The sequence below is a fragment of the Lissotriton helveticus genome, chromosome 3_1, assembly GCF_964261635.1.
Source record: "Lissotriton helveticus chromosome 3_1, aLisHel1.1, whole genome shotgun sequence".
In the NCBI taxonomy this organism is placed as follows: Eukaryota; Metazoa; Chordata; class Amphibia; order Caudata; family Salamandridae; genus Lissotriton; species Lissotriton helveticus.
Genome location: NC_136061.1, coordinates 1,412,489,049 through 1,412,509,998, shown reverse-complemented (window position 1 = coordinate 1,412,509,998; position 20,950 = coordinate 1,412,489,049). Strand labels below are relative to the sequence as shown.

Genomic DNA, 20,950 nt, shown 5'->3' with positions numbered 1-20,950 from the left:
ATTATTCAAATTTAAGGAAATTTACAAATTCGCCTCTAATTTCCTTTGAGGTAGCATCCAGTCATTTTTATTATTTTCTTACTTTTGACTTAGTCAACAAATGTAATCACACTAAAAAAATAATAACAATGCTAATAATGAAAGTGATAATAACAATAGCATTGCAGGAATAATTAAATTAAGTTACAAAGTGTTTGGTGAACAAAAGGAGGCACATTATTTAAATGTATTACCGGGATCCACAAGAAACCTGCTGGGCGGTTTCCAAAACTAGTTTTACAGATGTTTGAGCAAGGTAGGGTTCCAGTGGGCATTTTTATTAGTACCTGCTCATTGGACTGCAAGTGAAAGGAGCTATAGAGTCCTTCTATGTCTGTAAGAAAATCTGGTTGCTCGTGTTGAGCCTTATCCCTTTCGCAGAAGGATAGCTGGGTATTACGTGGCATGAATGGCCTTAGCACCCCTCGCCCGCATGAAAGTTCACAGTTGTCAAGGGGAGAGATGGGGCAAACTGTACATGGAAGACTATTGTTACAGGTGTCAGGAGACCTTTTAATGGAATTGAGGGGCAGGATCAGCCGAGTTTAGTCACAATTGACTACATCTTGACCATCTGAAAGTATGCTGTGCCGAGACAGATAGCTGGTAGATTCAGTCTGTATCAACCATGAACCATCACCAAGATTATGTCAGTGTTCCACATTTAAACGGCTTACTTCTTTCCAACTTTCTAGAGCAAGCCTAGCAGTGAATCGGCGGTCAGCAGCACAGTGAATGCCATCATCAATAAGCGAAGCAAAGTCAAGACGGAAGTGGAAAGTCAGCGCCCCATTTCACCTTGCACTCAGGTAAGCAAAAGTTTGTGTTATTTCTTTTGTTATTGGTAATACGTGTATTAACACGACATGGGAGACCACTCCCCCAGCAATCCATTATTGAAAATGCATTTTTTTGTATTACGCTAACCTGCTTCATGGTTTCAGTACAATTTTTAGTTTTTGCCAATGCTGATAAAATTAAGAAAGAGAAGAATATGTTTGAGGCATGTGTTGCTCTAGATACACATGCTCTGCATACCTCCTTCATCTAGCGTTGGGTCCGGATGTGTGCAAGTTGTTTTTCTTCGATGAAGTCTTTTGAGTCACGTGACGTGACAAAGTCACTCTTCCTCTTGGTGATAATGCACATCGATTCCATTGTTAGATTGTTTTCTTTCCGCCGTCGTGTTAGGACGTGTTGTGTAGCGCTCCAGTTCGAGACCGTCTCCGGCTCCTTTCGGTTTGCTGTTCATTTCCACCCTAATCAGTATTTTTTCTGTGGCGTTTTCCATCGTAGTGCACTAAAAACCAGAAAACCTTCGCCCGTTAATTCAACGTGCTCCAACCACGGCCTTCGGGCCTACTCTTTATTTCACCGGCTTCTACCAAGAATGCGCTGCTAATGGAACGAACTCCATTTTGCTTCTGCCCCAGGTGCCACGCGAAATACCCAAAAACCAACCTCCATCAGATTTGCAACTTATGTCTGTCTACGGAACATCAGGAAGTGGACTGCGATGCTTGCCAATCCTTTTGATCGAAAAAGACATTGCAGGTCCGACGAGCGCGTGGCAGAGAGATGCAGCACAGAGATATTGACGAAACACCCGGCATCTTCGTTCAAGAGCTTCATGAGGCCTCTGTGGCTGAGGAAGAGGCCTTTTCCATCCATGACTTCGGGTCTGGCTCTTCTTCTGACCTTGACATCAGCCTCCAAATACAAGATCTTCCTTTGAGCCAGTGTACCGTGAGTACCCGTGCCCCTGTTCCACCTCCCAAGAAACACTCGGTTTTCCACCAAATATACAACTTCCAGGCCACCACTGCCAGCAGGCCATGGTAGGCAACGCCCTCAGCACCAAAAGCAAAGCCGAAACTGCCTCCTGCACCGAGCCGAGCAACTGCCTCTTTGGTTCCGAGTACTCCACTCACCCGCTTCAGCTTCAAAAAATAAACCTGCTTCGGTACCGAAAACTTCTGCTTTGCCGTCCAAGTTGCCTCTGGAACCAATCCTCTAAACCATGCAGGAGCGGCTCGATCCGAAGCAGAAAAAGCAGAACAAGCTACATATACAGCCTGGCTGTATTTTAGCTCAGACTGTGCACTCCGCATCTAAATGATCTTTTGCGGAGGCCATATATGTACCAGTGCCCGCTAAAAAGAAGAAGAAAATTGCAACCAGTCCTTTGTATCTTCCTCTTCCTCCTTCTCAACCACCTCCTCCACCCTCTTCTCCACCGCTACTTCACCACAGCATTCACATGGTGAAACAGAAGCCATTGCACTATAGGGGTCTCCACTGTCTCCCACTGATGAACATGGGAGAAGCGATGATTTATATCCACAGTCCACAGATCTTTAGTATAATTATGACATTGATCCCCCAGGTGACACTGACCTAGGTCTCTATCCAGCTAGACCATCACCTGCTGATGATGCTTTATCTTTTGAAGACCTCATTACTGGGGAAGCAGAATATCACCAGATCCCCTTACAAAGACACTATTGAGGATGATTTTATTTTCGCAACATTTTCCAGCATGCATGGATCGTAGCAAAATTTTCCTATGCTTAAAGGCATGCTGCAACATTCAGACCACATTTTTAAAGACCCAGTTCGGGCACGTATAATTACACCCAGGGTCAATAGGAAATATGAAACTGCACCCTCAGATCCTATTTATATCAAGGGTCAGCTGTCCCCAGATTCACTAGTTGTATCTAATACTCGTAAAAGGGCAATTCACAGTCATCAGCAGATGAACCTCCACCTGATAAGGAGTCAAACTTATCAACAATCTTCCAATCACTGGCAGACTGCTAACACTCAAACCTTGTTAGCAAGATATGAAAGGGCACATTGGGATGAGATGGCAGAACTCCTCCAGCACCTACCTGAGGAGTATAAAAAAGAGACATGATATGTGAAAGATGTTAAGTTCATCTCCAACAATTCACTTATGTGTGCACTAGACACATCAGGCACAGCAGCCAGGTGCATCAACACAAGTGTATTAGTGCGAAGACATGATTGGCTACGTGTATCTGGCTTCAAGCCAGAGGTGCAACAAACACTATTAAATGGGCCTTTTGATAAAGAGCATCTCTTTGGTCCCCAGGTGGACCAAGCTTTGGAGAAAATGAAAAAAGGACAGCAAAGTAGCTAAATCAATAGGAGCTCTCCAAATCCCTGCTTGGTGTGGCTCCTTTTGGCATCACTCAAACAACCAGGGCACCAAAACTACACCATCTGATGCCTCTACCTTCTTGTACAGAATGCAAGAAATCTTCCCCTCAAGGGGTATTACAGAGTGTTACAGCTGCGTAGCCCCCCTCCCCAGGACTATTGTGGCCCCAGGGACCCCATCTCCCAGGGCCTTCATAATCTTTTTAGAAAATGGGGCGGAGGACCCGCGCGGCCCCCCTCCCCTGTCCGACATTGCCCTGGGCAGGGCTTTAAGTGGGATGAAAAAAACGGGGGGGTCTCTCAAAGGGGCTTGGCCAATGTAATTAAGGGTGTGGCTTAAAACACAGGTAAGCTTAAAATCTGTGTTTAGCCTAGTCTGCCGCCCGACTTGTATTTTGCTGTATCTGTCATTGCATCTAGATATATGATACAACAAGTAACATCATTTCACAAAAGTCAGGACTATTGCCTTTGTCAGTGTTTGTTAGTTACATAAGATAAATAAGCAGCAACTGTAACTTGTATATAATATTGAAAAAGCTTCCACTTAAAGCCCTGGTGACACCACAACAATGCTTCTGTTCCTAAGTTTCAAAAAGAGAAGGGAACTCAGAGAGAAAATGACTCTCTTTAAAGGATTTCCCTCCCCCTACAACGCTCAGTTGGCATAACGCCATGCCACGCGCACATCGAAGTGCCTTCTGTCACTGCAGTCTGCGAAAAAACAGACCAGGGCATAAAACAAAGCCCAATAGAGACCCGTTTCAAGGCCCCCTTAAAAAAACTGCCGGTGCTCATCACCGGTGAGACCCGGCCCACTTAAAGACCCTGCCCCGGGGACCCATCCCCTGGGGTATGGCCACCTCATTGGGGACCGCAGGGTACAGCTGAATAGCGTACTGTGGAGTGGCAAAGAGTGGAGTGGTTTAGAATGGAGTGTGGTAGAGTGTAATAGCGTAAGTGGAGTAGCGCAGTGTGCAGTTGCATAGAGTCGAGCGGCGTACAGTGGAGAGAGGTGCAGTGTAGTGGCATACAGTAGAAAAGCATAGAGAGTAGTGTAGTACAGTGGAGTGGTGTTGAGTGCAATAGCATATAGTAGAGTGGCATAGAGTGGAGTGCCGTAGATTGGAATAACATGCAGTTGAGTGGAGTGGCAAAGATTGGAACAGCATATAGTGGAGTGGCGTACAGTAGAATGGAGTAGAGTGGAGTGGTGTAGAGTGGAATAGTGTAGAGTGAAGTGGTGAGAGGGGAGTTGCTTACTGTGCAATTGCATAGAATGAAGTACCATACATTGGAGTAGCATAGAGTGAAGTGGCATAGATTAGATTTGCGTAGAGTGGCGTAGGGTGGAGTAGACTGCCATAGACTGGAGTGGCATACAGTGGAATAGTGCAGAGTGGAATGGTGCACAGTGCAGTGGCATAGACTGAAGTGTCGTACAGTGGAGCAGCATACAGTGGAATAACTCACAGTGGAGTGTTGTACTGTGCAGTGGTATAGATTGGAATGTGTTAGAGTGGACTGGTGTACAGTTGAATAGTGTAGAGTGGAGTAGCATAGAGTGGGGTGTTGTAGAGTGGACTGGTGTAGAGTGGAGTGAGGTACAGTGTAGTGACGCACAGTCAAACAGAGTAGGATGGCGTACAGTGGAATAGCATACACTGGAGTGGGGTAGAATGGAGTGGCATACAGTAGAGAAGTGTACACAGGAGTGACTTAGAGTAGATGGAGGTACAGAGTGGTAGCATACAGTATATTAGCATAGAATGGAACACCATAGAGTGGAATGGCTTATAGAGTGGAATACCATACAGTAGAGTGTTGTAGAGTGAAGTGGGGTGACTTTAATGGCGTACATTGTAATAGCGTACTATGGAGTTGTGTACAGTGGAGTGTTGTAGAGTGGAATAGCATAGAGTGTATGACGTAGAGAGGACTGGCATACAGTGGAGTATCGTAAAGCTGGGTGGCATATAATGAAATTGCTATACCACGGTAGGGCGGCATAAAGTGGAGTGTCATACAGTGGAATCGCATAGTGTGTGTTGATGTAGAGCAGAGGTTTTCAAACTTTTGGATGCCGAGACCCCCGTCAACATTTACAGGCGTAAGGACCCCCTCCTGACAAAAATTTATAAACCGTTAGGCAGGGCTACTGGAATTATGAGGCAGGTGAGGACCAAATTATGCGACAGGCTTGACTAAATTGCGTGAGTAGAGAATTTAAATAAGGTTCTGTGATGCTGCGTATTTTGGGATAGCATTGCTTTCTTATTTTGAAATGTTTTAAACACAGTAACACTGAGGAAAGATTTCACCCCATCAGTACCAGTTTATAACCAAAATACAGCAATTAACATCTGAAAGATGTCTAGTCAACCTTTGTGAAGGGCCTCCCACTCCACAGGAATATGCGCTGCCACATTAGAAACTCACCTGGCCATGGCCGGGAGCAGCAAGGGTCCCTTCAAACCCTGGCAGTCGTGTGCAGAGTTAAGCAGTTTACACATTGCCCCTTTCCTCTCACCACTTCCTTCCATCCCTCTCTTCTCTCCTCTCCCAACCTCGGATCCCTCTCACATTGCAGGCAGATGTGAGTGCAGGGTGAGCGGGTGAATGGTGTGAGTGCATGGTGATTGGTGTGAGTGCATGGTGATTGGTGTGAGTGCATGGTAATCAGTGTGAGTGCATTGTGATCGCTGCGAGTGCAGGGTGAGCGTGAAAGTGAAGGCGAGAATGAGAAGTGAGTTGTCTGAAAGCAGGGTGCATTCCCAGAAACTTGAAGTGTAGGGTTTCAGATATAAGTTAAACTATTGCTATAATGGCATTAATCAGGAATCGAGGGTGGAGGAAATAAATAATGTGCTGATCCTGCAACAAACTTCCAGTCTTATGATTAGGGTTACCAGCTCATTTTTTTTGATGGCCCCGAAATAAGCAGTCACCTAAAGCTGTATTTTTAGCACTTATCTGTGAATACTTAGAACAGCAAATATAAATAGAAATCACTTTTAATTGTGTCACTTTTAATTGTGTTCTAGGGCTGCCTCAATGATCCATGACTGAAAATTAAAGAGATCAAAGACAGAAAAGTCACATAACTAATTAATACATACTTTTTTATTTATAACTCTATTTAGTGTCAAGAGCAGGCATTTTTCTTTTGGCAACCCAACTTTATATTCCTTTTCATTAAATGCATTCTCACACTACAGCAGTGAGTGTAAAAATACAAATGTAAAGAATAGGCAGAGTGGGGGCCCAGGGGGTACTGGAACCATAAAAAACATTAAGCCTCTGTAACCAGTTTACAAAGGCATGTAAATATGCTAATGGTCTTTAACCGCATGCTCGCTGCGGCGATTTTCGCGCTACGCGGCTTTTTTCAAAAAGCTGCGTTACATGACGAGCTCTGCTCGTCATCAGCGTGCGAGCGGCGCAACTGATGACGAGCTGAGCTCGTCATCAGCGCCGAAGGGGTTAAAGACCTGTGAAAAACTCGAGCGTGTTGGAGATAAGACTCCAGACACTGCCCAGCCGAGCCCCAGCAGCTCGAGCTGCACTGCAGCAGCCCTGGCTGAGACACAGGACGGGGGAAGAGGTGGGCTGAAAGCCCTGGAGGCCAGGGCAGAAGTGTGACTGTCAATGCGCGACCCCCTTCACACCACTCCACGGCCCCCCTGGGGGTCGCGCCCCACAGTTTGAAGACCCCTGATGTAGAGTGTAGTGGTATAGAGTGGAGTGGTGCACAGTATAACAAGCGTACAGTGGAATAGCATAGAGTGGAGTGGTGTATGTACAGTGGAGTGGTGTACAGCAAAATAGCATACAGTGGAGTGGCGTAGAGTGGTGTGAGGTATAGTGTGGTGGCATACAGTGGAATAGCGTAGACTGGAGTTGGGTAGAGTGGAGTAGCATAGATTGCAGGGTCGGACAGTGGAGTAGCATACAGTGGAGTGGCATAGAGTGGAGTGAGGTATAGTGTGGTGGCATACAGTGGAATAGCATAGACTTGAGTGCCGTAGAATAGAGTGTTGCTGAGTGAAATACAATACAGTAGAGTGTTGTAGAGTGGAGCTGGGTAGAGTGTAGTGGGGTAGGCTGTAGTACCGTACAGTGTAATAGCATACTGTGGTGTGGCGTAGAGCGGAGTGCCGTAAAGTGAAGGACATATACAGTGTATATACAGTGGAGTAGCAGGCTGTGGAATGGCATAGCGTGGAATATTGTTGAGATATCGACTGCCTCCTGCTTAATGTGGTGGGATCCGACGGGTCCTGGGATAGGTCATGTGCAGGCTGCCTTTGAAGGGAGGGAAAATAACCTTTTTTAGTGCAAGTATTTTAAAACAATGCCAGCCCCTGAAGACTGCAAGCTGGCAATATTAGCGACTAGAAGCCAATGCACATCACAGGAAAAGTCCAGCTAGTGCCTTTATTTAAAAGTTACAACAGCAGGGCGTGTATTAACTCGGTGAGGAGTTTCTTCTCACGTCCACATCAGTGACGCAGCAGTTGACAATAAAAGGGGCCCAAGGGCTTCTTCTTATGCCGAGACCCTTCATTGACGCTGTTTAGCGGCAGGGACGTTGTGCACCACATTCGTTATCCAGCTGGAGGCACCAGGACAGCCAGCACGCTTCGCCGCCATGAAATATTGGGCTGAGCTCCTGTCAGGCGAGCACGGGGCCGCGTGACAAATCCCTCTACCTGCCGCGGCTCAGGAGCACGTTTGCGCGTGATGCATGGGGCCGGCCGGCACGCGCTCACCTGGGGGTTGCTGGGATTGATGAAGGCAGGGTTCCGGGGGAAGTGGAACATGCTGGAGTCAGCACGATTAGGGCAAACAGGCAGGTCTCTCGAGCTTTGAGTTTAGGAGCGTCGCAGCGCCCAGAGCCACCACGCCGCCAAATAGCAACCCAGCTGCAGGACGAGCTTGTCTGAGAGGCAGACATCTTTTTAACCTTTATTCTTGAAATTAACAGTGGCCCACGAAAGCACCCCTAGCCTGTGTTGTTGTATTTTGCCCCTCTCATTGTTCACAAGCAGATGATCTGTAACTGGGAACTGTAGTTCCTCCCCTGTCAAGGTAGAGAAATGACACAGAAATGCTGTGACACCCCTGCGAAAGCAGAACATTTTCCGATGGCGCTGAAGAATTATTCAGTTTTGTAAAACACTCTTCGCGCAAGAAATCACTGTCCACACTTCTTCAAGGAGCAAGAAAGGCCACTTTATTTTAAGACAGGTGCATAATACATTTCTTGAACACATTCATTATTTATTTATTTCATAAAATTCCAATCTACACAGTATGCCTAAACATCCCTACCTAACAGAACCCAAAACTAACTCTTGACTAATACCCTGGATTACCCAACGATCTACCCTTCAGGATGGCCAACCCGCTCCAGGCTGCCCACCCCACTAGCAAAAACCGCCTCCTAAAAGAACAAAGACACCTGTCCTAACAGTGGCAAGGCCCTAAGACCAGAGCAGCGCCCAGAGCACGGCAAAATAAAACCTAACTAAAAGAATAGGGGGAGGGTGGGTGGGGCAAAAAGAACCTCCCTTCCCTTTCCTCCCGCTACGCAATTCCCAACCGCCAGCCTGACCTCCCCTTATGAACTCCCCTAATCAGCTCCACCTGCTCCCAGATTGCTCGCGCGAACGCACCCAGGGAAAGATCAGCTCGCGCCTGGCTCTCCCTGGGTCCCCCCTCGCGCAAGAAATCACTGTCCACACTTCTTCAAGGAGCAAGAAAGGCCACTTTATTTTAAGACAGGTGCATAATACATTTCTTGAACACATTCATTATTTATTTATTTCATAAAATTCCAATGTACACAGTATGCCTAAACATCCCTACCTAACAGAACCCGAAACTAACTCTTGACTAATACCCTGGATTACCCAACGATCTACCCTTCAGGATGGCCAACCCGCTCCAGGCTGCCCACCCCACTAGCAAAAACCGCCACCCAGGAAAACCTTTAGCGTTTTCCTGCCCCACTCAAGGACCAGGAGGAAGGGAAGGAGCACACCACAACTGCACCTGAAGAACTTTAGCTATCAAATCCCGGAGCTCCAAAAGGTAAAACGAAATGCCCAATTTAGACAGGTGGACACCGTCCTCACAGAATAAATGCGTTTCTGAAACTTTCAGATGATGATGAGCCAAACTGTATATACAGAAATGGTTACAAAAAAGTCGCATGGTTCGATTCACTTTGCGTCTGGCTTTCTCCATGGCTGAATAACTCCTCGCCCCACTCCATGTCAATCGAGGCACGAACTCAGTCCATATCACCATGGTGCTCACCCATGTGGTCTTGATGACTTCGAGATCTTGTATCATTAATTTTAGCAAAGTCAAACCAGAATGAGAAACTAAGTCGTTTTCCCCCAGGTGCAGCACCAGTAAATCCGGTGGGCCCCCCCAACCCCTTGAAACCGAAGAAGCCAAGGCGGGAAAGAGACCTCCCCAGCGCATGCCCCCTGCGCCATGCCAGGAGACTTCATGTGTCAGACTGCTTAAACCAAGAGATCTACCAAAAAGCTGACGTGCAGCGGCCACAGCAGCCCTTTTAACAAAAGAGTGACCAAGAATCCACACCCTCCTCTTTGCTCCAGCGAACGAGGGCCAAGGACCTAGGAGAAAAAGAAATGTTAGGCAAAGCAAAGACGATCTATTTTCTCACATACTTCTCACAACATCTTGAGCGCCAACGCCCAATATGCCGAATTTGCAACCAATCCCACCCCAACCTGTCGGCCTCTGTCGCTGCCCCAATCCTGAAGGAATGGGTCCTGAATTGAGAAGGATCCCGCCCCAGACCCAACAAAACCTTGCGTAGGACAGCCAACAACTGCGAAACAATAATGGGGCTGCCATCAGCATGGCAAAAAATGGCCCCCGGAGCAAAGTGAGGGGAAGACACAAAAACCTCCCATTCCACTACAGGGCAGCAAGAAGACACACCGCTCCGTCCCAAAAACACCCACTTACCCCTCCCCATCTGATCCGTCTTGGACATACGCAACCACATACGCACTCTGTCATGCTCCACCACTACCTCACTGCTGGTCATACCCACTCTATCTCTCAAACCCAGCAGCTCAGAGGCCCGAAACGCCCCAAAGAATAACCACACAAAACACAAACGAAATTTCTGGCACTCAAATGCATCATAACAGCACACTTCCAATTGTGATAAAAGCAGCTGAAGCAAATCAAAGGTCACCGGCTGCCGCAGCTTCTGCGCACCAGCCTGAAGCCTACCCAAACCTTTCAAAACTTTCCGAACCAACACCCCCCCAACAGGATCCCTCCCCCACCAAAGCAGCCCGTAAAAAGACACCCCAGCCAACTTGCCCGAAATGGTCGTGTGGGAGAGGCCTTTGTCCGCCAAATGCAAAAGAAACTGCAATAAGAATTGTTCATCAGATAACACAGCCCGTACTGTACCCGCCATCTCATCACCAAACTGCAGAAACTCCTGCCAGGCCTTCAAATAACTACGACGGGTGGATGCAGCCACTGAATTCTCTACCAAGTGGTGTACCCTCAATCCCCCAATGCCCATACGTACTGTGGGATCGCCGTCGGTTCTAGGTCCGCCCCAGGAGCCAAGTTGCGGAATTTCGGACCACTGAAATCGAGATAAAGAATCAGCGATGCAATTAGTGGCCCCTGGAACATGCCGAGCCTTAAAGACAATATTCAGTTGTAAACACTGCAACATGAAAGCGCGCAAGAGCTTCAATACACGCAAATCACGGGCCCTCTGCTTATTAACAAGGTGAACTACAGCCATATTGTCCACATGGAACAAAACAGAACGATTCTGAAACTCCTCCCCCCAGATGTACAGAGCGACCAACAAAGGGAAGAGCTCCAAAAACGCAATGCTGCGACCCTGTTCCCGCCAATGCACCGGCCAGCCAGCCGCGCACCAACGTCCTTCCCAAAAGATGCCGAAACCATTAGCTCCTGATGCATCCGTGAAAAGCTGCACCTGCCACACAATGTCCTCATCCGCAAAAAACAAGGACACGCCGTTGAAATCCTGCAGGAAACGTAACCAGACACTCAAATCGGCACGGACAGCTGTGGTAATGCGCACCCGATGATGAGGAAGGCTGGCGCCGGACATCGCGAGGCCAAGACGTCTACAAAACGTCCTACCCGCTCGAACAACCCGACACGCAAAATTCAGATACCCCAAAAGCTTCTGAACCTTCCGCAGTTCCAATTTGCGTTTGCCCAGCACCAACCTGATGAAATCAGACATCTCCCGCACTTTGTCAGCCGGCAAGCGTGCCACCATAGCCAGGGTATCGATTTCAATCCCCAGAAAAATCAGAGAGGTACACGGACCCTCGGTCTTATCCGGCGCCAAAGGAACGCCCAGCTCTTCTGACATAGCCTGAAAAATATCCAAAGCCAACTGACACAGCCCAGACTGACCCTCACCAATGAAAAGAAAGTCATCAAGGTGTAGTGTAGTTCCTATCATCCCAATAGGCTCTGCGCATTGGAATAATACCTACAATAGTAAAGGCCTAGACCAGACGTTAACTAGGTCTACTACTGTCGATACTAGACTTAAAGTTTTGGGTTTGCCAGCTTAGCTCAGAGTTCACTAGAAACTTTCTCGAATGTTCAAGGAGGAATTAACTTCCCTGATTAGACAAGAAGGGATTTAGTTTCTGACAACCATAGAACATGACAACTTTGCTCTCCCCTAATCAAGAGTAAATCTCGAGAGTCGTGTGAACAAAAGGCAAATTATTTTACTCAGTCAGTACGTGCATTCTTAGTCTCATCAGATTGTAGAGAAAAGGAAGAGACGGGCGTGTTCAATAAAAAGGTGTTATTTATTGATCAGTCTCTTTTCTCATACAAGAGAAATGGATCGATATTATTGCAATACTTATAGTTAAGTAAAGTGCATACATTAAAAGCAATAGTATAAAATAATACTATAAAAACATTGATATGGTTTCTAAGCCATAAGATGTTTTAAAATGAATAAAATATATTACATACACATATACATTTGACTAAACGTACTCAACTGGTGTTTCTAAATACGCCTACCCCGTGTACCTGACCTAAGCCTAATACGTGGGCGGGAATAGAAAGTTACAGTTTAAGTTAAGTTTGTTTTTGCCAAGTGAATAACTAAAGAATTCTCTGTGAGGGGTTATTCAGTTCTGTACCTGGAAGTTAGGATGAATGAGGAATGGTATCTCTCTCTCTGGTCTCGATATTCCAGGCTGCCTGCGAGGGCTGCCCAGAAACGCCGGTGCTGGATTCTCGGCAGGAGAAAGCAGCGCGTCTCTCAGCGCGTCAGGAAGGCGGGGCTGCTGCCAGCGGGGTCTGCTCTGCTCTTGGCTTCGGCAAGTATGGCTGCTCCGTCTCGTCACCACGCGTGTGTTTTGCATAGGGCAAGATCGGTAATATTTATACCTTTAAGGTGCCGAGATTGACGTAAGGATGGACATAGATACGTCAATAAGGATGTCATACGACTTGCTCGTTAGCACCTTCTTTTACTGAAGTTCTCGGTGAAATCAAAACAATGGCCGCAGGGTTTTGCCCAGGTTGTCATAGGTTTGATTTGTTATGAGAACTCCGTATGCCTTATCAGGGGCTGGAGGAATATCGCTTGTCTAATTAGATCGCAAGCGTTATGACCTAATCAGATAACACGTTCCTGTGCCGTAGTGTGACTGCGTCAGATAACGGTATCTGCATCATGGGGGTTTTCTGCCTCATGGGCTGACTGCTAGTTAACTTGTTGGTTTGTTTAACTAGAATAGGGTCAGGAATAGGGGGATCGATTCAGAACCTATAGGAATACATCACAAAGGTAATGACAGACCAGGGCGTGGCCACTGATGAAAGTGAAGCGCCACTGCAGAAATGTACTGAAGGTTTCGAAGAGGGAACAGGACACCGAGCAGCCCATTGGCAACACCTTATCCACATAGAAATAACCACCAAAGTGCATACCCAAGAGACCAAAATCCCAAGGATGAATGGGCAGAAGCCGGAAAGCTGACTGAATGTCACTCTTCGCCAGCAAGGCACCAATACCTGCTGCGCGAACGAGCCGCAAGGCGTCGTCCACGGAAGCATATGTCACTGTAGAATCAGCCGGGTCAATGAAATCGTTGATGGAGGCACCCTCAGGCCAAGAAAGATGATGAATGAGGCGAAATTCCCCAGCCGCCTTCTTTGGTACCACACCCAGCGGAGAGACTATCAAATCAGGGAGAGGACAGCTAAGAAAAGGACCAGCAATCCTGCCCGCCGCAAGCTCAGCATCCAACTTCTTTTGCACAACCTGGGGGGACTCCTTGGCAGACTTGAGATTGTCAGACCACCTGCCCAAACGGGGGCCCTGATACCCAATCCGGAAACCTACTCTGAAACCCCAGGACAAAATCTTAGCAGCCTCAAAATCAGGATAATCCACCAACCACAAATCAAGTACGTCCAGTTTAATAGGAGTAGGAGCCCTTTGAGACAAAGTGAGAAGGCTGTCCCCTGCCCCCGGAACCCCTCCCCTGGTCTCCAAAACGCTGACCGGGAAAACACTGGGTGAGAGCATGTCTCCCCCCGCACTGCGCACACTCATGTTTATATCTGCATGCTGGTCGGTTACACGAACCCCTGTTAAAATGCCAGCACGCGCCAGAGGAGGAGGACTGTCCTCTGCCCCAAACCCCCGCCCCAGCAAGAGCGGGGCGAAATGGAAAGGGCCGATAATGCACCGGCTGTCCGCTAGCTGTGTGGGTCGTAGCGGGCGGGTGAGCAGATGCCATCCACTGGAGCCACAATTCCGCATCAACCTCACCCCATGAACGCTCTGGAAAAACACTCATACGGGCCCGGAACTCCTCGTCGTACGACAACCAGGCAAAGCCTCCAAAATAACTATGAGCTTTACGTATGACATCAGCATATTTAAACATGTCCACCGCCTTACCCGGATAACGCTGGCAATAAACGCTGGCATAAATGAAAAAAGGCTGAAGTCCAGTTCTCAATAGACTTCGGGACTCGAGGCCTCCGAGCCAATTCCAATTCCTCCTCCTTCGACCCTTCCTTAGCTTGGATATCTCTATGGAGAAGCCGAAACACATCCACAAATTCACCACTCCAGATGCGAGTTTTAGTTTTCTCAGACAAATGGGACCCCAAAGGCATCCCCACCCCAGAATAAGGCAATCTTTTAGGCAGGATACTATCCTTCGTAACAGGTTTTGTAGCAGCCACCCCATCCCCAACAGTAGAAACTTCCCCTGTAGGTTGCATATTAGAAACATTCAAAATCACCGGCCGCTCAAGCCTCGGTGCCAGAGCGACTCGCTCACCAATAACCCCATCACCTGTACCGATTGATCTGGTACGCTTAACAGGGAGACTCTCCCTTGGTTTCCACACGGCCCACCAGCCATCCTTACCTTTTGGCAACTGTGCCGACTTCTGCTGAAAATCAACATGATCCCCTTGAGATGGTCCACTCCTCGCTGCCGCCCGTACCGCTGCGTGCTCCGCACATGACTCCTGCAAGATACGAGAAACAGGGGGTTGCCCCATCCCACCCCTCTGGGCCCGTGCTGCCAAAAGCCCAACATCCTTGTCCCTCAATTCCCCTTCTTCCAAATCATCATCTTGTATATCCAAATATAAAGCATCTCCAGAAAATGAAACTTGTGCACTGCCACTTGGCAGCGCCCCATCACCAATTCCCCCATCATAAAACTGCCAGTCAACGTCATGAAAACTCCGCGCGCGCAAAACTGCAGAAGAGAGATCCGCTCCAGATAACTCTCCCGTGCTCCCACCACTGGAAACAGCCGTAGGGACAGTTCCCAAGCCCGTAGAACCAGTCAACAGCCGCCCAGCTGGAGGAACAACCTGAAAACTGCGGCCGCTCCAGCCAGAATGTGAAGAATCAGCAAAACTGCCCCCCCCCCCACAGCGGCAAGGGGAACACCCAACGAGGACCCAGCAACCGGCACCAACCCAGAGCCACCACCCGACCCGGCCGCCAAACCACCCTGGGAGGCACCTGGCATCACCCGAGGAGCCGGGAACAGCACCTGGCAGGGAACTGAGGGCGCCCCCCAGTGGTCCAAACCCAGCCCACCAGAAACCTGGGACTGCTGGGAAGCAGAAGGGGGGCCAACAGAACCAGGAGCCATGGACCTGGGGGCCAGTGGGGGGGGGGACACACCACCAGAGTTGACAAAGTCAGTGGCCGAGGGGGAAGCCCCCGAGGGGTGAAAAACGGGCAGCGCAGCAGGTGCGGGCCCAAAGTCTGGGCAGCCCTGAGCCAAATCACTGGGTAAAGGGTGGAGGGCTTGACCCAGCACAGGGGTGGCAGGAGACAGCAGGTAGCACTGCCCATTGACCCACAAATAGGGCGAAGCCCCGTCTGTCAAACCAGGCACTGAAGGGTAGGGGCCCCCGGGAACAGTAGCAGTCACATGGGCCCGGGTGAGGCACTTAGGGTCGAGGCTCCGTCCCCGCTTAGTCCCAGAAACAACAGGAGACTTCCTGGTCTTGCCAGGAGGGGGCCCAACCAAACGCTGGGCCTGCCGGCCCACAGAGCGCCCCTGCCTCCCCCCGGGCGCCCCACGCAAGCCAGCACTTCCCAAAGGTAAAAGACATACCTGCTGGCGGGCGCCTGGGTCAACCGGCGGGGGCCCCGAGTCTGCGGGAACCTGGGCCGGCGTCTGCAAAGCCGCCGGCATGGCAGCCTCTCCGTCGTCATCTTCGTCCGGGTCAGGTGACAAACAGGCAGTCACCGCCCGCGACACGCCCTCAGCAGCCTTGCGAGGGGGGCGGGCCAAACCTACCCACGCCTCCGCCGGCACTCCGGGCCGCAGGAGGTCCTCGCGTCCAGCGGCGCAAAGCGTCTGGACAGCCCGCCTAACCTCCGCCGCCTCCTCCATGGCCCCCGGACAGATAACAAGTAAGCGAGCAGGGCAAAAAGAACCTCCCTTCCCTTTCCTCCCGCTACGCAATTCCCAACCGCCAGCCTGACCTCCCCTTATGAACTCCCCTAATCAGCTCCACCTTCTCCCAGATTGCTCGCGCGAACGCACCCAGGGAAAGACCAGCTCGCGCCTGGCTCTCCCTGGGTCCCCCCTTCTTTTCCAATGTAAATTCGGAATTCTTTTTATAAGTTGTACTTCCTGATTGTCTCCAGCGTCAGGTAAATTAAAGAATACAACTTGTTTTAGGAACCTGCCTATCTAGTTTTACATCCTCATGGAAGGGTTCTCACTTTTCTTAATTGGTCAATATTAATCAACAACCTTGCTGGCATAATTGGCTTTCCCTTTTCTGAGGTGTTCTTCCCAGATTAAAGCAATGTGATATTTTTCTTAAAAAAAAAAAAGCTTCCACTGAATGATTGCACCAGCATTCCCAAGTCTCTACACACCCATTTTCTGACCATTTACATACTATAATAAGATAAATTAATTTTGGGATTTTTGTGCTGAACAAAATGTTTCTACTCATTTTTACTCCACTACCCATGGCTGAGAAAAGAATTAGGGCAAATATGGGCAAAGAATCAGGGAGACAGTTTATTTTGGTGGGTCTTGAGATTCTTATCATGGAGATAATGTCCGCGATTGGATTTTTGGAAGGTGTTGCATTTATTTCTTAAATCTTCGGTATTTCCTAACCGTTGTTTGGCTAACTCATAAGCATTTGCTAAAGGGAGTGGTTGGGTGGGTGCCATGTAAATTTGACCAGTACTGCAGCCATCTTTGTGAACACAGCAGCACCTTGACCATGGTTTGCCTTTGAGCTACATTAGCCTGTCAGAAAATGTTGGCATTTCCCTAGGACTGGGGTTCTTTGTTGCTTCTCTGGATTTTGCTTCTGAATATCGGCATATAAGAATATTGAGAGCAGAATTTCAGCTATGATATGTACTGCATAGATACAGATATGTGAAGTTACGTATAGAAAATCTAGACTTACCTGTCAATATTTTTTTTTTAAATAATTTGTCTCCGATATTTAGTACCCTCGATATTCTGACTTTGATGTTTACTATACAAAATATACTAGGTAGAATCCCAGGAAGGTTGTCAATGACAGCCACTGGAAGCAACAGATGGCACTAGCTCCTTCTATTCTATAGCATTATCGAGTCAATAATGTTAGCATTCATCCAACAGAGTCCTAATACTGTTGTTCTTGGGTCCCGAATGGATAACGCAGTCATGTCTATGAACGGCTTGACAAATCACTCCACGCTGAGATGTCCATTCTGGTTTCACTTGCTTGAGGTAGTGGACGCTTACTGTGTTTGGAACTGGGCCATTCGACTGCTTTCTTTTAGTGCACTGCACACATTTCACTGGTTATCAAAATGGGATACAGGATTTGAGAGGCCGCAATTTACTGTTGTCTTTCTGCACCAGGAGCACCTGACGGAACTGCGAGAGGATCTGGATAAAGATGAATGCAAGCAGGAGCCCGAGGTTATTTACGAGACCGACTGCCACTGGGACAGCTGCGAAAAGGAGTTCGACACTCAGGAGCAACTGGTGCACGTAAGTCATCTCTGGGCACAAAAAGGCTGTAAATCATCCCCTTTTAGACCGTCTATCTGCTCTACAGAGGCACTTGTCAAATAGCCAGACAGAAAATGCTTACACTACAACACAGAAGTAACTTCTCTGCAACTGTAAATTATAAAAGAAACATGACCTGCTGTTTCCCTTGCTGCTCTGTATGCTGTTTGGATTATTCAGGTAAACATGAATTTGATGGATAGGAAATGTATAGTTTCATTAGCATTTCATTATTGCCCTCAAATGTGGACTGAATGCAGGATGAACACGACCAAAGGGAAGCTTACTAGTGTGATTATTCAAGGTGCAGTAATTGGCCCAAAATCTAACGAGGTGGGCAAAACCTTATACCACTTCCACTTTTAATTAGTTTGAAACATTTCTTTATGTTTCAAGCCCATTGCCTCCTTTCTCAAGTAAAGCCGTGGATCGATATGTGTGATTACACCCTTCGGGCGTGAAAGTCCCATGTGGCAGGCGCGAGAATGTCATTGCTTCATAAGTCGTCTTGACCATCAGTGTGAGCGCACCTTGTGGTTCTCCATGTTGGCACCTTCTGTGATGATGAGTCGCAGCTGCCAAATGTCCATGTCAGTCATTCAAGAGCTCATCAGTGTCATCATCCCAGTGACCATGAGTGTCAGCGCCCTTGGTGACCCTTGGTGTCAGCCTTTAGTCTGGCGCACGACTCGCTTTTCTAGTTACCATCAGCGTCTGCAGCACCAGGTGATTCTAACAGGGACATTTGAAGATTGCAAATTCACTGCCACTGGGTTCTCTTGGAGCTGTTGACAGATAATTGATGTTTATTGTCACCCTGCTGAGTAGTACAAAAGAGTGGTCATTTCATCAATTGTTGAATGATGAAAGGCTTTGTGGATCCAAGGGAGTTAAACTGTCCCTGCTGTGGATGCAGTGGTCCCCTGAGCCACCGGACACAGCTACCCTCAGTGACACCTTGTCCACTGATATTCAGTGACAGTTCCCCTAATGATGATCTGTAGCACTACCAGTAATCATCCACATCAGCAAGCGTATTGACGCTCGGTGTCAGCACACTTTGTTACTACCAGTGACAACACCCTAAGGAGCCTTATGATCACTAGAGCCAGCAGTGGCCTCCATGTGACACCATGAACCTAGCAGTCAGGAGACATAGTGCAAGTAAATCGAGCCTTCTCCAGATTTGCACCCAGGATCTGTCACAAAATGCTTCCGTCAATTAGGGCCGCACCAAAACCTCTCGGATTTAGGAAAGATCTATAAATACACACTTCTTTGAAGAACACGACATCACAACGAAGAAACAGCCCACATTCACAAAACTCTGCTACCCCTCCAAGCACTCCTTGACTGTACCTTTGCCTTTGACATGGTGCAGCATTCCGCTACCCTTGTTAGGTATGTTCTGTATATTTAAATACCGTAACATCTATACAAAACGTGGCACCATGGGCTTGGAATGCACAGTGTCTGTTCTACATTACACTACAAGTACATTTTGAGCAGGATGAACTTCTCGTTGTGTCTCACATTCGAGTGTGTGTTTCTTTTGTCTCTTTGTGAGCAGCACATCAACAACGACCACATCCATGGCGAGAAGAAGGAGTTTGTGTGCCACTGGCAGGAGTGTTCCAGGGAGCAGAAACCGTTCAAGGCCCAGTACATGCTGGTGGTGCACATGAGGCGGCACACGGGGGAAAAGCCGCACAAGTGCACGGTAAGCGCACGTCTCGGTGGGAGGGTGGGGGTCGTGCGGGCCTGCACTGCTCTGTAGCCCGGGAATGGCCTGCGCGGCGCTCGGCTGTGCACACAGCACATTTCCTACCGAGGTACTCCAGGGAATGGCGCTAACAGGCCTTTGTTACTGCAGGCGGCCTCACTGGGGACACAGAGGTTAAAGAGAGACCGCAGCTGTGAGCGAACCTGGCAGCCGGTGTCTTGAACGGCCTATACAAGTGCGCTGCTGTGTGCACAACTATAGCTCCTTAATGCACCTTGCGTCATATTTAACGCCCTCTTGTTGTTCATTCACTTTTATTCTGTTGGACATATTGTATATATATTTTACTATGTTTAAGAATGTCATGCACGTGTTGGCATATGTTACGATTTAATGTTTTTATTCTGAAATAAAAAAATGAAAGTCATAAAAGGAAATATGATGGTAGCAAATGGGTGTTGAACATTGGTGCAAGACAGAGGCACGCCTGACAGATTTACAGGATGTCCATATGGGGTACATTTACATACAATGAACCTTCATGGACATAACTCTTGAGAGCAGTGATCATCCTGAAAATGTGACATCAATCCAGTTCTTCTGCACCTACGTTGTACTGCAGCTGAGATAAAAATCGGCAGTGGTCATCCCTCGTTGTGCAGTGTAACTTTAATTCAATGTATGTAACAGATCCACTGGACAAATAACTGAATAGTGCAAACTACTCTCAGGATCACCCTCACAGGAGAGATATGCACACGCACAACAGACTTGGGCATCTGTATTGCTTTATGGTACTAAAATGTCCTTTATGTGTCAGTTACGATGTTCGCAACACCATAAACTACTGGATCGGGGTTGAATTGGTTTTTGAATGTCATCAGATTGCTGAGACAGAATTATAAGAATATAATACTAGGCCATCCGTTATATATCTTACATATTACATGATAGGATTCCAGTGTTTGACGTCATGGTTTGAAACACCAGAGTTAAAGGTATAAAGTAATTTGATATGGTACCGGAGTACTGTGGGCTAAATGTCATCTGACGAAAATACTGTGTCCTAAATATCGTTTACAACATATTACCCCAGTGGAGATGTCAATAGAAAACCTGCACCCAATGGAGTGCTAGTTTTGTAATTGTTATATAGCCCATGATACTTATGACAGGCAATATTTTTTTATAGGTATACTGACCAACAACTAAGTAATTCACACGAATCAGGAGTTTTAGCAACATGCTGGTAACTTAGCCATTAGCATAAATGCCCAGATAGGAGTGTTGTTGGGCTGGGCCAGGAGGAGGGGCATGAATGTCTTTTGGAAGAGGGAGGAATTCCTAACGTTTTTGAGCTGGAGGGTAGAGTCATAAGGCA

The 20,950-nt window shown here is 47.8% G+C and overlaps 1 protein-coding gene across 1 annotated transcript in view; it reads left to right on the top strand.

Moving 5' to 3' along the window:
- Positions 1 to 20,950, top strand: part of GLI2 (GLI family zinc finger 2) — a 241,577-nt gene that overhangs the window by 184,932 nt on the left and 35,695 nt on the right. The window contains exons 7-9 of the mRNA XM_078682070.1: positions 735 to 848; positions 17,694 to 17,825; positions 19,417 to 19,566. Coding sequence (XP_078538196.1) covers positions 735 to 848; positions 17,694 to 17,825; positions 19,417 to 19,566 — 396 coding nt within the window. The remainder of the gene's footprint in view (positions 1 to 734; positions 849 to 17,693; positions 17,826 to 19,416; positions 19,567 to 20,950) is intronic.